General features: G+C 55.6%; 1 protein-coding gene across 8 annotated transcripts in view; it reads left to right on the top strand.

The window, feature by feature from the left end:
- Positions 1-14,511, top strand: part of HM13 (histocompatibility minor 13) — a 39,723-nt gene extending 25,212 nt beyond the window's left edge. For 4 of the 8 annotated variants that reach the window (XR_004679453.1, XR_004679452.1, XR_004679451.1 and 1 more), the window contains 6 exons: positions 1,330-1,413; positions 4,601-4,637; positions 6,739-6,841; positions 11,184-11,269; positions 12,983-13,186; positions 14,042-14,128. Coding sequence is in view for 4 of the 8 variants with exons in the window: in XM_035006081.1 (XP_034861972.1) it covers positions 1,330-1,413; positions 4,601-4,637; positions 6,739-6,841; positions 11,184-11,269; positions 12,983-13,129; positions 14,042-14,144 (560 nt within the window). In the remaining 4 variants the exon portion in view is untranslated. Of the gene's footprint in view, positions 1-1,329; positions 1,414-4,600; positions 4,638-6,738; positions 6,842-11,183; positions 11,270-12,982; positions 13,187-14,041 lie in introns of all 8 variants that reach the window. The other 4 variants (XM_035006080.1, XM_035006079.1, XM_035006078.1 and 1 more) reach the window with 2 other exon arrangements.
- Positions 14,512-16,382: the final 1,871 nt, after the last annotated feature.

Here is a 16,382-nt window from a genome sequence, read left to right as displayed (position 1 = left end):
GAACTGTAAATCACTGTGACTATGCATTCGGGGTGGGAAGAAGTGGGTGGGGAAGGGCATCTGTGTGTTCATTAGGGAGGCATAAGCTCACCTAGAACCCCCAGTGTACCTCTGCTTACATAGCATTGGCCAGAGCTGGGTCATGTGGCCACCCCTAGCTGGAAGGGAAGTCAGGAATTCAGGGACCAGGGTTGTCCAGATTGTCCCAGCCTTGTGCCATTTGATCCATTCCCTGGGAAGGCTGCCCCACCCAAAGTCAGAACTGGGTTAGTAAAGAAGGCATGGGGTGACAGTTAACAATGTGCAAATCATCTGATTCTCACCACAACTCTGTGGGGTCAGTTCTGTTATACCCATTCACAGGTGAGAAAACTAAGGCACAGAGCAGCTAAGTAACCTGTACAAAGTCACAGAGCAGAGCCAAGATTCAGACCCATGCAGTCTCACTTTAAAGCCCACACCTAACTGCTCTTCTGCTTATAAGGCGCTATGGAGGAGCTCCTGGGTGACTCAGTCGGTTAAGCGTCTGCCTTCAGCTCAGGTCATGATCTCAGGGTCCTGGGATCGAGTCCCGCATCAGGCTTCCTGCTCAGCAGGAAGGGAGCCTGCTTCTCCCTCTGCCTCTGCCCCTCTCCCCCGCTCCCCCCCTGCTTGTATTCTCGCTCGCTCGCTCTCTCAAATAAATAAATTATCGAAAAGAAAAAGAACAAGGCGCTATGGATGAGATCCAGTTATGGTCACCTCTTGCCATAACTAGACGCAGAGGAGGCATTTCTTTCCATCTGTGTTTATCTAAACAAGTTGGTCAGCATGATTTTTGAGTGAGGGGCTTCAAGTACGGAGTTTGTAGGCGTGTGGCCTTTTTTCCTTCAGCACATCCAGGAAGGGCCTCCAGCCCAGGCACCCCTGCTGCAGAGCAAGGGCCACCACCTGCCCCCACCCTGCTGTAGTGAGACGGAAAGCCTATTAGATGTCAGCACTGCGTGGGCTCTTTGGTCTCTTTCATCTATGTGGCTTTCGGGTCAATCCCACTTCACCAGAGGGTTCCATAGCTACCAGAGAGCACTGAAATGGTGTGCTGCGTGAGTCCTAGCTCAGTAAAGGCCGGCAGCCTTTGATCTAGATGATCCTAGATTCTTCCCCCTCTAACCCGCTGTGGTTCCAGATGGAGACTTTGCCCTTCAACCTGTCACCATCCTCGTGCCTCCCTGCCCCCCCCTCCCGCCTTTATATGCAGGTGTGTGAGTTTCATGCAACAGAGGTAGGGGGCTGGGAGGCCATCTGAACCCGCCTCTCACCAATGCCTTGCATCCCTGTCTCCCCCCACAGTGGTGTTTCCCCAGGACCTACTGGAGAAGGGTCTCGAAGCAGACAACTTTGCCATGCTGGGACTTGGAGATATCGTCATTCCGGGTGAGTGGGCCAGGGTGGGGGCCACAGTGCAAGTGGTGGAGGGTCCTGAGAGGAGGAGGAGGACGAGTACTGTGATGCAGCCTCGCCACTGGGAACGGGGAAGGGAGAGGCCAGGCGATTCCAGACACCCAGCCCTGGGTCAGCCCAGGTTCGAGCACAGTCATGTGCCAGGCCCTGAGCTGGGCAGCGGGGGAGACAGCAGTAAGCAAGACCATCCTCACAGAGCTTCTGGTCTGACTGAACAGACATTACTCCAGAACAGCAAAATAAGGTGTCTGTGACAGACTGAAATACATTCTGTGAGAAGTGTATCTCGTGAGCCTTCGCACGCGTCCCTGCCCCTTGCCAGTGTTTACAAGTAGTACCAGTATGCCCGAACTGCTAGAATCCCCGTGGTCCTCCTGCCCCGGTCCCAGGGAGAACATGGCTGTGTGTGTGCGCGCCTGTACTCTCGGCAAAGGGACGTGGGGTGCACACCTGCTCGTCCACGTGAGCGGACCTCGGAACCGTCTGCATGTGGGTGCTAGTCAGTGCACCTGGGCTCTGGCACACAGCCCTGGGGGCCCGCAGCCTTGCCTGGCCTTGGGGCACCAGCAGCCTAAACTGCCGGGCCAAAGCCTCAGGGCAAAGCCACACTGCTGCTCTGTGGGTCGCTGCCGGGGCTGAGCCTCGGAGGTGTGTATCTGCAGATCCGGGCCTGGTGACGGGTATCCAGAGGGCACACTTGTCCCTGTAGTCCAGAGGCTCAGAGTCCAAGGATGAGAAGCACCCCTAGTGCTTGCTTGAAAGAAGAAGTGTGGAACAAATGAAAAGCCAACCTATTTTCTTTTTTTTTTTTTTTTTTAAGATTTTATTTATTTATTTGACAGAGACAGCGAGCGAGGGAACACAAGCAGGGGGAGTGGGAGAGGGAGAAGCAGGCTTTCCCGCTGAGCAGGGAGCCCGATGCGGGGCTCAATCCCAGGACCCTGGGATCATGACCTGAGCCGAAGGCAGACGCTTAACGACTGAGCCACCCACGCGCCCCAAGCCAACCTATTTTCCACTCTAAGAAATGATGGCAGTTCTAATATCCTGGGATGGTACAGGCACTTCTGTTGTGACACTTTGATTTCGTGTGGCAAAAGGTTTTCTCTTTTACCAGTGAGGAAACTGAGGCTCAGAAGTGAAAGGACTTTTACAACTTCACGCACTGGTAAAGGCCAAGGCCAGGCTCCAGCCCAGGTCTTCCGTCTGCAGAAAAAGCCTTCCCTGTCAGAAATGGGCCATAACAATAATGACAATAAGAGGATGGTGATCATCCCAGCTGCCACGGGTCAGGCGCCTACTGGGTGCCCGCCACCGTGCTGGCTGCTTCTCCCACGTTGTCACTTTGCTGCTCCTAGCAGCCCAGTGAGGTAAAGGGTATTTCCCTTTTACAGATGAGTAACTGAGGCTCCAGTTCCCAGGCACATGGGGGTATGGCCTTGAACCCGAGACTTTCCATAACTTGCAGTGCTGTGAGGCGGGGAGACGCAGCTGCATCAGACCGAAGAAATTGAGTCCCAGCAAGCAACCAGCTCACTGTGCAGGGCATGGGCTGCCCCAGGCTCCCCCCACCCCCCACACTTCCCTGGTAACCTTGGCGTTCATAGTTCTGGGCTTGGGGCGTGCATGGGACACCCCTGCATGTACCTACGTATCTAAGTCTTCAAACAATTTCAGTAGTTGAAAGTCCATCGCGCCCTCAGAGCGCCCCAGTGATATTCCTCAAAGAATAGGCTGCTGCGGACCCTTGTTTAGAGGACCAGATGCATGATTAGCGGTGAAAGCTCTTAGCAGAGCCCTGAGCCCTGGATGAGTTGGAGAACAGTTGTAGAATTTGGCCGCCAGGGGGACGCTGAGTTCCCAGCTTTGTTTCCAGAAAGGCATTTGTCTTCTCTCTCACCCACCCACTCCCTACTCCCACACAGTCTCAAGGTCTTTGGGGAGGACTAACTCCTTTCCCGATTTAAAATCAGTCATATATTGAGGCGCCCGGCTGGCTCATCAGTGGAGCATGCGACTCTTGATCTCGGGGTTGTAGGTTCAAGCTCCACATTGGGTGTACAGATTGCTTAAGGATGGAATCTTTAGAAATAAATAAATAAATAAATAAATAATAAGATAAAATTAGCCCTATGCTGCCAGTCAGTGCTTCTGATCAGCTAAATGAGATTCAGCCCTTGCCCTGTCTGAGCCCAGAGACCAGTGAGGGAGATAGACACAGATGGTTGTGGTGTGTGAGCAACATGCAGTTGCTGGCCTGGCTGTGTCTCGGGGAGTCTTGGGCTTTTGGGGTGTCTGGGCTGGGATTTGAAGTGCTAGTAGGAGTGCAGTGGGTGGACAGAGTTAATCATCCTCTACTGCGCTCCCGCAGAGCCTCCTGATGGTCTGCTTGGTCCTACGCCTCCCTCTAACCAAGCAATTGCCACACGGCTAGTTTTCAGAATCTGTTTAGGTTGTGTTCCCTTACTTAGGGTAGAGACCCAGTTCCTCCTTGTGCCCCACGGCCCTGCATGGCTGGTCCATCCCCTTCATCTCCTGCTCTGGGCTGCAACCTTCCCGGCTCCTTGACCTATGCCACACCCAAGACCCTCTTCCCTCAGGACCTTTGCATGCGCTGTTTCCTCTGCCTGGCAAGTGTCACTTCCTAAAGAAGCCCTTCTTCCTCTTCCCCTCCACTCCCCCTAGCCTGGCATATCCCGGGATATACCTTCCCATGACACAGAAAGCACCCTTTCACAGTTAGGATCTTATATTGAGTTTTGTTCCTGTTTGATCAGCATGTCTGCCTCCTTTCGCCTTGGTTGAGCTCTGTGGGTGCAGTGATTTTGCTCCCTGTTGTCTACAGTGCCTGGTACTTAGACACACTGGGCCCAGTGTGACACAGTATGGTGCTATGAGGTGCCAGGTCAGTGTGGTCCCAGACCAAAGCAAACTCCTGGGAGCTTCTCATTGTTCTGGGAGGCCTGATGCTAGAGAGACGGGATTTCTGCTGGTAGTTGGCAGTGTTGGCCTCCAGTGATTGTTCCATGACTGGGAACACCAGGTTGCATGTTAGTTCACTACCCCGCCCCTCCCCATCCCAGGCAGGGGACTCCGTCCCCAGGCCTTCCTGAGGTGCTGGCTTCCCTGCCACCGTCTAACCCTGGCTCTCTGCCCACAGGGATCTTCATTGCCTTGCTGCTACGGTTTGACATCAGGTAAGCTACTTGGAAACTCTAGCCCTCAAGCTCCATGAGTGAGGAGCCTTCCCTGGGCAGGGTACTCCAGGGGTTCCTTGGTGGCTTTCAGGAGCCCGGAGGAGGTGACCTGCGATCAGACCCTCCACCTCTGCAGCAGCCAGTGCAATTCTGATATATCTGCACTTTGAAGTTCTGAGTGTTCAAAGACCCTGTGGCCAAAAGGAAAAAGGGATCACACTCCCAAGAGATTTAAACCCAGAAGGTCCTAGTGGTACTCATAGTGCTTTCTCACTGTGACCTTGGCAAGTGATCTGACCTTTCTGGGCTAAGGTTTTTCGTTCTTCACTTTGTGGTAAACAAGAGCTCCGACCTCGGCATTACCAAGAAAACCTGGAGGGAGCGCTGAGCACAGGGCCACAGGGAGACCCAGCTGCAGTCCAGTCGTCATCGTGCATTATCAGCCCAGGCTCAGGTCACTGTGTCCCAGCTGCTCTGGCTGCTCCCCGCGCTCCCCTCACTCAGATTTGTGCAGTCCACTGTGGAACGTGAGCACAGGGAGGGAAGGGGGCCAGCTCGAGTCACCACTTGCAACAGAAAAGGTTACACTGTTAGTGCAGCTGAGCGTGCCACCAGAAGGTGGCGCTGTCTTCCCAGTGGAAGGTTTGCAGTAAGTGCACTGCATTTCAAGGTGGTTTGTGAACTTTTTTTTTTTTTAAAGATTTTATTTATTTATTTATACATTTGAGAGAGAGAGAGTACATGAGAGGGGGTAGGGTCAGAGGGAGAAGCAGACTCCCTGCTGAGCAGGGAGCCCAATGCGGGACTCGATCCCGGGACTCCAGGATCATGACCTGAGCCGAAGGCAGTCGCCCAACCAACTGAGCCACCCAGGAGCCCCTTTGTGAACTTTTCTTAATCTCCTTGTGCCCAATAATCGGAAAAGCAGTAATAGTGTTGACAGTGGTAACAAGAAACTGTACCAGTGTCCGTGAACTCAAGTTTGCCTGTGAGACTTGCCCCTGTTCACGCACATGTGGGGTATTTGTATAGTGCCACTCAGACCTCACTTCCACGGGCTTCCAGACAGCCTTTGGGAGGGACCTGGCCAGTCTGTAAGTAGAGGCAGGTCTGTGCCAGCCGGCTGTAGTCCTGGCTGTTCAGAGCTGACACAAAGAGAACCCTATGAGCGTCCCTGAACCACTTGCTAGCGACACAGATTCACGTTTGGCTGCCGGCACCCTCAGAAGCAGGTGGGCAGGATCGGCCCGCCTTTCAGAGCTGGTTCCAGAATCCGTGCAGCATGCCCACAGCGGTCAGCTTCACCCCCAGCCCGCAGCAGCAGGGCCCCCAGTGCACTCGCAGCTCCCGGCTCAGCAGCAGGCGCGGCAGGGGGAGGGGGGGGTCGCGAGTACTCCTTCGGTCCACAGATGGCGCTGGGCACTGTTCCGGGTGCTGGGGACACGCAGAGGTCATGGAGCTGAGGTCGCAAAGGGAAGTCCTGTCACGGCAGTGTGATTCAGTCCTGAGGCTGCTCTCGGATGGCTCGCCTCCAGGAAGCCACTGGCACTTTATCCACGTAGTCAGCAGGTCACAGAACTGTCACATCCACTGCACTGAAGAGGAGTAAGTCAGCTTTGCAGCTTCTGCATCAGTGTCACCCAAAGCATGACTCACCCACATCAGATTCACGTGGGTGGTTCCTCAAAATGCAGATGCCTGGACTTCGCCCCAGACCTAGTCAATCAGACTCCCCGGGAATTGGACCTGGAAGTCTTATTTTTTGTTTTGGGGGGTTTTTTGCAAGTTTTCTAGGTGATTTGTATGCTGGCTGAAGTCTTAAAGCCACTGTTCTGGTTATGGCACTTGATATTCACAACCACTGAGCAGATGGATCGTGGTTTTCCCATTTTGCAGATGAATAAACTGAGGCCTAAGGAAGGAAAGTGAATTGTCCAAAGACCTATAGCCGGGACAGTACCAGAATGCACGCCCAGTGCCAGCCTCTCAGCCATCCCACACAGCCTCCCGGGTCTTCCCCAGCTCCCCCCTCAGAAGAGATGGTGCTGCTCCCATGCCTGCAACTAACCCCCCTCCTCTTTCTCCCCACACCTTCCTGAAGCTTAAAGAAGAACACCCACACCTACTTCTACACCAGCTTCGCAGCCTACATCTTCGGCCTGGGCCTCACCATCTTCATCATGCACATCTTCAAGCATGCCCAGGTGAGTGGGACTGTACTCCGTGTATGGGGAGTGCTCCCACTGCGGGTAGCGGGGACTTCCATACGTAGGGCTTATTTGTCGCATACCCAAGCAATCCAGAGGTAGGTGCTCCCCAGCAGTGTTGGAGTGGGCATGTCTGTGACCCTTGGCCTTTCGCCTACGGCTGTCGCAGAATGCCACCAGCTGCTCCAAGTAGCACAGTCCGTGCTTGTTGCCTTCGTCAGGAAGGCAAGACCTTTCCCACAACCCTTTTGGCGGATTGCTGCTCACATCTCAGGGGCCAGATCAATGGCACGTGGCCCCCACTGCAGGGAGCCTAGGAAAGAAGGGCTGTGGCTTCTGAGCCTCTGTAGTGGGGCAGAAAGAACAGTATTGGGGTGGGCGTGGGGTGTTTCAGCCCAGTGCCCACCTTACCAGATGAGCGATAAGGTGTCAGGGGCCCTCTCCTCTGACTCCCCAAGTGGGCCAGCCTCTGCCTCCTCCTCCCACCAAGGTGGGTACTGAGCTGCCACAGAGCAAATCAGGGTGGGATGAAGGCTGAGAGTTGTCACTGTGGCAAGGTAAGGGTAAGACCAGGAGGGGACAGCCAGCAGACAGGATTACTCTCTACTGGAAGTCAGAGCACTTCCCGTGTGCCAGGCTCTGCTGAGTTCTTCATGCGGGTCCTCGTGAGCAGATGAGGGGACTGGAGGTCAGGTGCCGCACGGCCAGTGGGTGGTAGAGCCAGGATCCAAACCTGTGTCACGTGGCATCCAAGCCCAGGCTCTGAACCCCTGGCAGTGGGAAAGGCTGGGTGGAATGAAGGCTGAGGGGACGCAGGTGGGAGGAAGTCCACGCTCCTCCATCTGTTCACTGCAGGGCTCTGGGCAGATTTTTGAAGTTATGCTTCATTTCCCTCAGTGATTAATTAAAAAAAAAAAAAAATTGGGATAAGTTAATAGTAGCCAGCTTGGAGCTTTTTGAGAATGAAATGAGTTAGGAGAGTGCTCAGAATTTTGCCTGGCCCAGGTGGTATTAGCTGTCATTGTTGTCACTGTCCCCTCCATCCTCCACTCCACCTGGCCTCCCCAGGGCACACTAAACTCTTTTGCTCATTAACTCACTTAGTCCCTACAGTATCTATGATACTTAATGAAGTAGATAGTAGTATTCTCATTCTACAGAACGTCCAAGGTCCGCGGTCCCCTAGCCTATAGGTGAAAAAACCAAGAACCGGTGAGGAACCGCTTCTCATTCATTTCTACTCCAGATGGCCTTGGGAGCTGTGTCGGCCAAGAGTGACACTTGACAAGGAGGTCACCGAGAGTGATGGACCTGGCTTGGGGGACTAGCGTAGAGGCCTCTGGGAAGTCTCTGCTCCCAGCCCCGTTATGTTCCAATCTGAGAGCCATTCCCCCAGAGGCCACCAGGTGGCAGCCTTGCCTTCTGCCTGGGCTAGACTCCAAGGATCCCGCACTGGCTGGGGAAGTGGTCCTCTGTGTGGGGACACTGTAGTCCAGAGAGAAAAGGAGTCTTCCTGGGTCACGCAGCAAGTCGAAGTAGGCCCCAGCTGGAGCCCTGGACTCCTGACCCTTGGCCCCAAGCCTGTGCTACTCCCCAGCAGCAGCCCAGCCATTGTCCCATCATCCACTTGGGCGTCTCCCTGGAAATCTTGGAAAGAGGATGCAGGACACAAGGGGAACCTGTTCCTTGAGGACCCTCTTCCTTTCCAAGAACAGGCAGTCCCAGTGCCAGCAATTCCATAGGTGAAAGTCACCACTGGTTATGTGATCTTCAACTCATGGAGCCTCTATCAAAAACCCACTCCGGGGGCACCTGGGTGGCACAGTCAGTTAAGTGTCCTACTTTCGGTTTTGTCTCAGGTCGTGACCTTAGGGTCGTGAGATCGAGCCCCACATCGGGTTCCGCACTCAACGTGGAGTCTGCTTAAGACTCTCCCTCTCCTCCTGCCCCTCTCCATGCTCTTGTACTTGCATGCGCTCTCTCACTCTCTCTCTATCTCTTTCTCAAATAAATAATCTTTTTTTAAAAACCCCACTCCAAGCCAGGGGTCTGGCAGTCTTCTAGAAAGGCCCTTCAAGATGATCGGTGTCCTCATTGTACAGAGAGGGGGAAGCAGTTTAGTCGGGGTCACACAGCCAAGCCGAGGCTGGGTGGAAAGCCAGGAACCCTGACGCCCAGCTTGCTGTCCCAAGCTGTACGTCCCAGCCTCTCCACAGCACTGACTTTGGAGAGGTCCCCTGGTGCCTTGAGAGGAAAGAAAAGAACTTGTAGTTCTCTGATAATAGCAACCTCGCTGCCTCCCACAGCAGCCCTTCAGTGGCTCCTGGCTTTCAAGGCAGGCCTTGGGGGAGCTAAACGTGTACCATCCTTCCCCCCCACCCGCCTCGGGAAGCCCTCTACTTTGCCTGGTCTGGTCTTGATGAAGACTTAGAGACGGATGCACCAAGACCCACATCCTGGCCAGCTGTGTGGAGGAGGACAGTCCTTTGCCTCTTCTGATCCTCAGTCTCTTCGTCTGTAAAGCGGGTATGAGGAGGCCTTTTGAGAAATTCAATTCTAACAAGTTTATATTTGTTTCATTTCTGTTCTGTTTCATCAATCTCTGCTTTTGCCGTCATTATTTTCTTTCTACTTTCTGGTGTCATTCTTTTTCTGGCTTCTTAACTTGAAAGCTGAGATTATTTCAAGTCTTTTTCTAATAAATGCACCTAGAGTTATGTTATAAATTTCCCACTGAGTACTCCTTTGACTGCCTCTCACATGTTTGGTGTAGACTTTTGTCATTGTCATTTCTGTCGCCCTCCAAAAGACCTAAAGCCTGACTTACCCAAAGCCTAACTCATAGCAAATACCTGATACAGTGCGAGAAGCTCAGCCACTTTTACGCACCTCGTGTGACCTTGGGCGACGCCTTTCCCCCTATCTAAACCTCAGTAGCATCATCTGTAGAACTCAGATTGTGTTTTTAGCTTCAAGGGTAGTATGTATGAAGTGGTATGGTTCACAGGCCACACGTGGCAGGTGCCAAGAAATGGTTGGAAGGTCAGGCTTGGTGAACTCTGGAGCCCTGTTCTCTGACTTCACTCGCCTTAGGAGTGAGGTCTCCTCACCCTTACTCCAGTCATCTCCCAGACACCCTCTTAACTTTGTGAGCACCCATGGAGAAGCCATTTGCTTAGTATTTACCACGCCCTCTTTGGAATGCCAGGAATAGAGCAGTGACCAAGACAGCCGTGGACCCTGCCCTCATGAAGTTCACAGCCTAGCAGCAGAGAGACTGAAGACCATAATGGCAGAGCAATGTCCCGCTCCAGATTGCCGGCAAATGCTGCAGGGGATGGCAGGGGGCCCTGAGAGTAGGCAACAAGAGGGCCTGGCTCCCTGCCAGGGAAGGCTTCCCTACAGAAGTTAAGAGCAGAGCAGAGGCCCGAAGGAGGAGGAGTCTAGGCAGAGATGGGAAGAGCATGACAAGCAGCAGAAACTGCACGTGCAGAGGTCCTGTGGCTAGATGTGACAAGGAGGACCAGAACAAGGTCATTGTGGCCAGAGTAGGGCAAGAAGGAAGCAGGGTTACATCTCATGGGGACTAGAGGCCACTGGGAGCATTGGGGGTCATGGAGGGTCGAACAGTAATGTCCAGCTTTCAGATGCTGCAGGGAAAGGAATAGCTTTAGAGTCCGATATGCCTGAGATCCAGTCCCCAGTTGACCGTTTAGATACCTGAGGCCTGCGCTGTTCCCCGTCCTCCCAAAGCAGCAGCCTTCCTCGTGTGAACAAGGAGGATGGTCACGGGGATATAGAGATGGACTGAAGTGCTCCTCAGGAGGCTGAGCTCAGGGTAGTGGACGCAGCAGGTGCGCCATCTTGTCCTCCAAACCCAGCTTCACCAGGAGGCTCCGCTCAGGCTCTAGAGCCAGACTGCCTAGGTCGTCTTATTGTAACGGCATCCAACAGCATCTCCTGGAGCGTTCGTTAAAGATGCAAACTTCCACCCCCAGACTAGGGAAGCAGAATCTCTGGGAATAGGACTGACCCAGGAGGTTGCTTGTTTGAACCTGATGTCCCAGGTGATTAGGATACTGCCAGCCAGACTCTGGGGTACCCTTAAAGCCCTGCATGCTTGACTTTGTTTGGGTTCCTTGCATTCCCTCCCAGGGAGGAGCAGCCCTGCTCAGGGAGTCAGGAGCCCCAGGTGTGGGCCTAGGCACCCACTGACTTGCTCTGGGAACCTGGGCAGTCATTGTCCTTCAGTCACACCCTGGAGAGGGTTGGAGTGATGGGCATGGCCCCGAGCAGGTGCGCTGCCCAGCAGTTGGTCACCAGCTCTGTTCTCTCACAGCCTGCCCTTCTGTACCTGGTCCCCGCCTGCATCGGCTTTCCTGTCCTGGTGGCACTGGCCAAGGGGGAAGTGACAGAGATGTTCAGGTAAGGCAGCGCAGGGGGCAGACATCTGCATGGCACAGGTGCACCTGCGGGCAGCTCGCGGAGCCTGCCGGGGCTGCTTGTACAGGTCTCCGGGGGAACATTGTTCCCGCCACCAGCCCCACCCCTTGTCCTTTCTGCCAGCACGTTGGTGCCTGGCCTGTGGCACCAGCAGGAACCTTTCTGGGGGGTTGGGAGCCAGGGGAGAGCAGCCCCCACATCCAGATGCCTGCTGGGTCTTTGGAAGGGACTGGCCGGTGTAGTTCCCTCCCACCCCAGGCTGCCCCACTGTCAGCAGCCCTGGGTTCCCAGCCTGACTGTGCCGCCGTGTGACTTCAGGCAAGTCTTTCCCTTTCCCAGCCACAGCTTTCCCATGTGAGTAATAGGGAGGATCCTCGTGCGGTGGGAGGTGCTCCAGATTGGAAATCGAGGGTCAGTCCCTGTTGAGCCGCCTTGATGGCTCTAACCCATAGCTCTGTCTTGGCGAGTGTCTCACTTGCACTCATACCCCTTCCCCATGGCCATATGCCCAGCTGCCACTCCCCGTGCACAGCCCCACCCCTACCCCAAGGCCTGCGTGACTCCGACAGGTGTCTGCTCCCCGGCACCACTGACCCCGCCCGCCAGGGACCCAGAAATAGCTTCCAGCTGCGATTGAAGCTGCCCACTCAGGGGCCTTCCATCCCGCTCCCCCTGCCTGGCCTCCAGGTTGGCCCTCGAGTGCCTGCCAGGGCCATCTGTGCACCTGGCTGCCTGCAGGGGAACCTGTGACTCACCCCTCCCCCGTCCCTGCCTCTGCCCTCCCCGTCTTGCCTAGAAGCCCCAGGCTCCCAAGCTGCCTGCCCATATCTCCTGGCTGGCAAAGCCCTGTGGACTCTGCGGCCAGGCTGGGGGATGAACTTGGGGGCAGATCTGGGGACAGGGGTGGTATCTGATCCCTGAGCTCAGCACCTACGCTCACCCTCTGGCTCACCCATTCTCAGCCACCCCCCGCCTTGGGGTAGCCATCCCCCCATCAGTCCCAGTCCTGTTGTGTCCACATTGGGTCAAGCCCTGCATCTCCAGAGCCAGGGCACCCGCCCAGTGCTTGCTTTCCCTGAATGTTCTACCCTTGGGCACTCTGCACCCCTTTCTGGCCCTGCCCCCAGGAGGTTCTTGGGTTGAGATGAAAAAGCAGGGTGGTCTCTCTCTTTCTTCATCTCTCTCCCTAATTCTCCACCTTGCCTTTTGTTTTACTTTTCCCTTGAGAGGTGCTCTCCTTTTTTTGTTTTTTCCCTTGGCTCACATACTCACATGGCTCAAAATTTCATAGCCGGGAGAGGGAAAACCCCCTCAGGCCCGAGCCACCCCGGAGCTCGGTCACACAGACATTCAGGCACAGCGTTGCTCCCAACAGCACGTGTGCGCGTGCGTGTTCCGCACAGACGGAGGCTCTCAGAACATTCTGCATCTGGATTTGTCACACAGTCAGAGGTTTCTGCAGCAGCACCTGTTCGTTAGAACATCCTTGTCCCTTTGTACAGGTGCGTCTTTTTTATCCACCAGTAAGTCAGGCTTCTTTGCCACTGTGTTTGAAAATGCAGAGGAAGATAAAAATAAGACACAGCTCTGCGCCCTGCTCCTTGAAAGAGAAGTCTCTGTCCCCGCTCCCCCCACCCCCCAGTCTTTTCCTCTCCATCTCTTTTTTTTTTTTCTATCTCTCTGTCTCTCACACAGCTACGAGTCCTCGGCGGAAATCCTGCCTCACACCCCGAGGCTCACCCACTTCCCCACAGTCTCGGGCTCCCCAGCCAGCCTGGCCGACTCCATGCAACAGAAGCTAGCTGGCCCTCGCCGCCGGCGCCCGCAGAATCCCAGCGCCATGTAATGCCCGGCGGGTGCCCACCTGCCCGCTTCCCCCCCACTGCCCCGGGGCCCAAGGTAGGGCAGACACCCCAGCTCCAGTGGACGGGGCAGGGAGCGTTGCTAGGGGCAGGCAGCAAATGGTGCCTCCTCCATGGTCACCAGGCAGTCACTGCACCCCTCCTCAGGGCCGGGAGCAGGGCTCTAGAACCTCGTAGCCCTCACCAGTGGTGTGGGGTTCACGTGACAGAGCAGATAGCAACAGCCCTTGTCATCCGGGAGTAGATACTCTTACTGCTGGCCTCTATATAAAACCCTGGACAGATCACTTTCCTCTTCCGGAGCCTCTCTCTGTTCGTCTAAGTGGGCACATTCCTGCCTCCTGGGGCTGACCTGGGGAAGAGATGGGTGCCGTCCTTGGTGGGAACTCGGTTGCTCAGTAAACGGGGCCCATAGCAAGAGCCAAGCCAGGGTGGCAGCCTTCAAAATGGGCACTGTGCCACCTGCGGGTAGAGCAACCCCCTGCCTGCCTGCACCCTTGGGGCTCAGTTGTTTGACTCCTGCCATGCGCCCTGGGAAGCAGCCCCTCTCCCGTAGCCTCGACCTGGCTGCCGCATTTTTTTCCCGCTCCCTCCAGTGGAAGGTCCAAGAAGCTTAAAGTTAATCCACCCAAGCCCAACCTCTCCTCCCTCTGCCGCTGCTCTTTACCACCTCTTGGCACCACCAGGCACAGAGAAAGGAGAGCAACCTGTCTGAAAACGGCATACAGTGGGGCCGGGGCCAAGTCCGGGAAGATGCTGGGCCGTGAATGCCAGGCTGGTGTTCCTCGTGTGCCCAGGGATTTTCCTGGGATGGTGGGGAGGCAGGGCCTGGAAGTTCTGCTCTCCCGCTCCTCTAAAGGTGTTGTTTTTATTGTTTTGTTTTTTTGGTCAGTTATGAGGAGTCAAATCCTAAGGATGCAGCAGCAGTGACAGAGGGATCCAAAGAGGGAACAGAGGCCTCGGCATCGAAGGGGCTGGAGAAGAAGGAGAAATGATACAGCTGGGGCCTGACCCTCTGAGGGCCAGGCCAGGCAGGCGGGGGCAGGCCAGCACAGGCCTGCGCGGGCAGAGGGCATCAGAGGGCATCGGAGGCCAAGGGTGCGGGAGGCCGGGCAGCTTCAGGAGAGGGGTGGGGGCAACAGGATCCCTCCAGCGGGGCCTCCCATGGCGTGGTTCCTTCGTCCTCCTTCTCTGGCCTTCTTCTGCCCCTTCCCATCCCCTGCAGGCAAAAGAAGCCCCAACTTCCCTCACCCTCCCAGATGCCAGGCGGGAAAAGTGGATCTGATTTTTAGATTTTTGTATTGTGGACTGACTTTGCCTTACATTAAAAATTCATCCCAGGGGTGCCTGGGTGGCTCAGTCGGTTAAGTGTCCGACTCTTGATCTCAGGGTTGTGAGTTTAAGCCCCGTGGCTGGGGCTTGAACTCCATGCCCAGTGTGGAGCCCACTTAATAAAAGTCATCCCATTGTTCAGGCAGGCCATTGTGCCCCTGGAGGGGTTCTGTGCACCCGGCATCTTTCATTGCCTTTAGTAGCTCTCACCCTCCCACTCAGAAACTTCCTGGAAGCCCCTTCCTGGGGACTGTGAACTGACAACCTCTGGGAGAGGCCCTGACCTCCAGGTCCTTCCATCCTTGTGGATGCCCACCTAGTGGCTGGCTACCTCTGCACTCCAGGCCTGCCTCTAGCCAGCAGAGGGGGCCCACGAGCCCTCCTTCATTATCCCCTAACCCCCCGTTCAGTTTGCTTCACATTCCTCCCAACACTTGGGGGCGGTGAGGCAGTTTGACAGGTGCTCCATGTATCATCCACCTATCCCAGCGAGACAAGGCGGGATACCAAAAAGCTGACCTGGTTCAGCAAGGGGACCAGTATCTGCAAAGCTAGAGAAATGGGCAGGGCCTCATGGATCCCAGGGAAGAATTTAGATTTTATTCCCAGGCTGGCAGGAGCCAGGTCTTTATGGCTTCAGCTGGAGAGCATGTGGACTCTAGGTCACCCTGGAGATCAAGGCCCCATCATTCCTATTCTGCTCATTCCCAGGGTTCTTCCCAAAATGACTATGCAAGGCCAGAAGGATACTGATGGTAGAAGCCACCCCCTCCCCACATTGAGGCCAGTCACAGCACAAGGGCCAGGGCCTCTGAGGCTGGAGTGGGAAGGGATGGGGCCCAGAGCAAGTTTGCTGGAGACAGCAAGCAGCCCTGGCCTGCAGGAGAATCCCCAGTGGACCAGGTGAGGTGTGGGCACAGCCCTTATCCACCTGCCTGGTGTGGGGTCACTGGGTGGAGAAACAGGTGGGAGGGGATGACCACCAGTCTGGGACTCAGGCCTCCAGCTCCCAACCCAGGGCTCTCTCCTGCCCAAGCTTCAGGTTCAAAGGCTGAAAATAACAGTGGTTTCCAGACAGTTTGGAGGTGGCCAAAAGACAAGTCTGAGCAGAGAATGGGAAGTATCCATGTAATAATCTCACTAGGTATTAGATTGTTCCCAAGCACCTCAATAGAGGATTTCACCTCATTTCAGTCTTAGGCTCCAGGTGCTGGTATGAGCCCCATTGTGCAAATGAGACAATTGAGTTGGATTGCCACAGATGTGGATCTGACCTCAAGCAATCCACGTTGAATTCTCAAGTTCCTAAGGACTGTGCAGCTCCCCTCTAGACCCCTGGGCCTGAGTCACTCGCTGGTGTTCTGGACACCTTGGAGACAGCCACCCAACGTCTCTGGGCCTATAGAGAAGGAAGGGAAGGGTAGGAAAACTCAAAGGTTTCTCCCAGCCAGGGGGTCCGTTTCAGGGGCTTCTCGGATCTCCGCCGCCTCCTGCCGCCTCCGGAGGGGAGGCCGTGTGGTCCTGGAACAAGGCCCCTCTGAGGGCAGCAGATGGGGCAGGCAGCCCAGGCACACAGCATGGTTGGCTCTGCGGCCCAGGGCCCACAAAGGCCTCATTGAGTCACCGCCGGCCCCCGGCGGAGGCTGAGGTGGCAGTGGCGCCGGGCGCCTGCCACCTAATGACCGTCCTGGCCCGGCCAGATGTTCCACAGACCTCGGCAGCGGCCATCCAGGGCCCGCCCGGCCAGCCGGCACCGCAGAGACCACTCTAATTCCAATTAACCAGCTTCAGCTGAGCAAACAGCGGGCAGCGGTGGCCCAGCCCGGGCGGTAGGCCCGGCCCGCAGAGCCTCCGAGTCTAGACTCCAGATGTGAACCGCCACCGCCAGAGTCCCATGGAAA

Source organism: Mirounga leonina, unplaced genomic scaffold (assembly GCF_011800145.1).
Source record: "Mirounga leonina isolate KUSES-001 unplaced genomic scaffold, KU_Mleo_1.0 Mir_150, whole genome shotgun sequence".
NCBI lineage: Eukaryota > Metazoa > Chordata > Mammalia > Carnivora > Phocidae > Mirounga > Mirounga leonina.
This window is presented reverse-complemented; position numbering and strand designations above follow the sequence as displayed.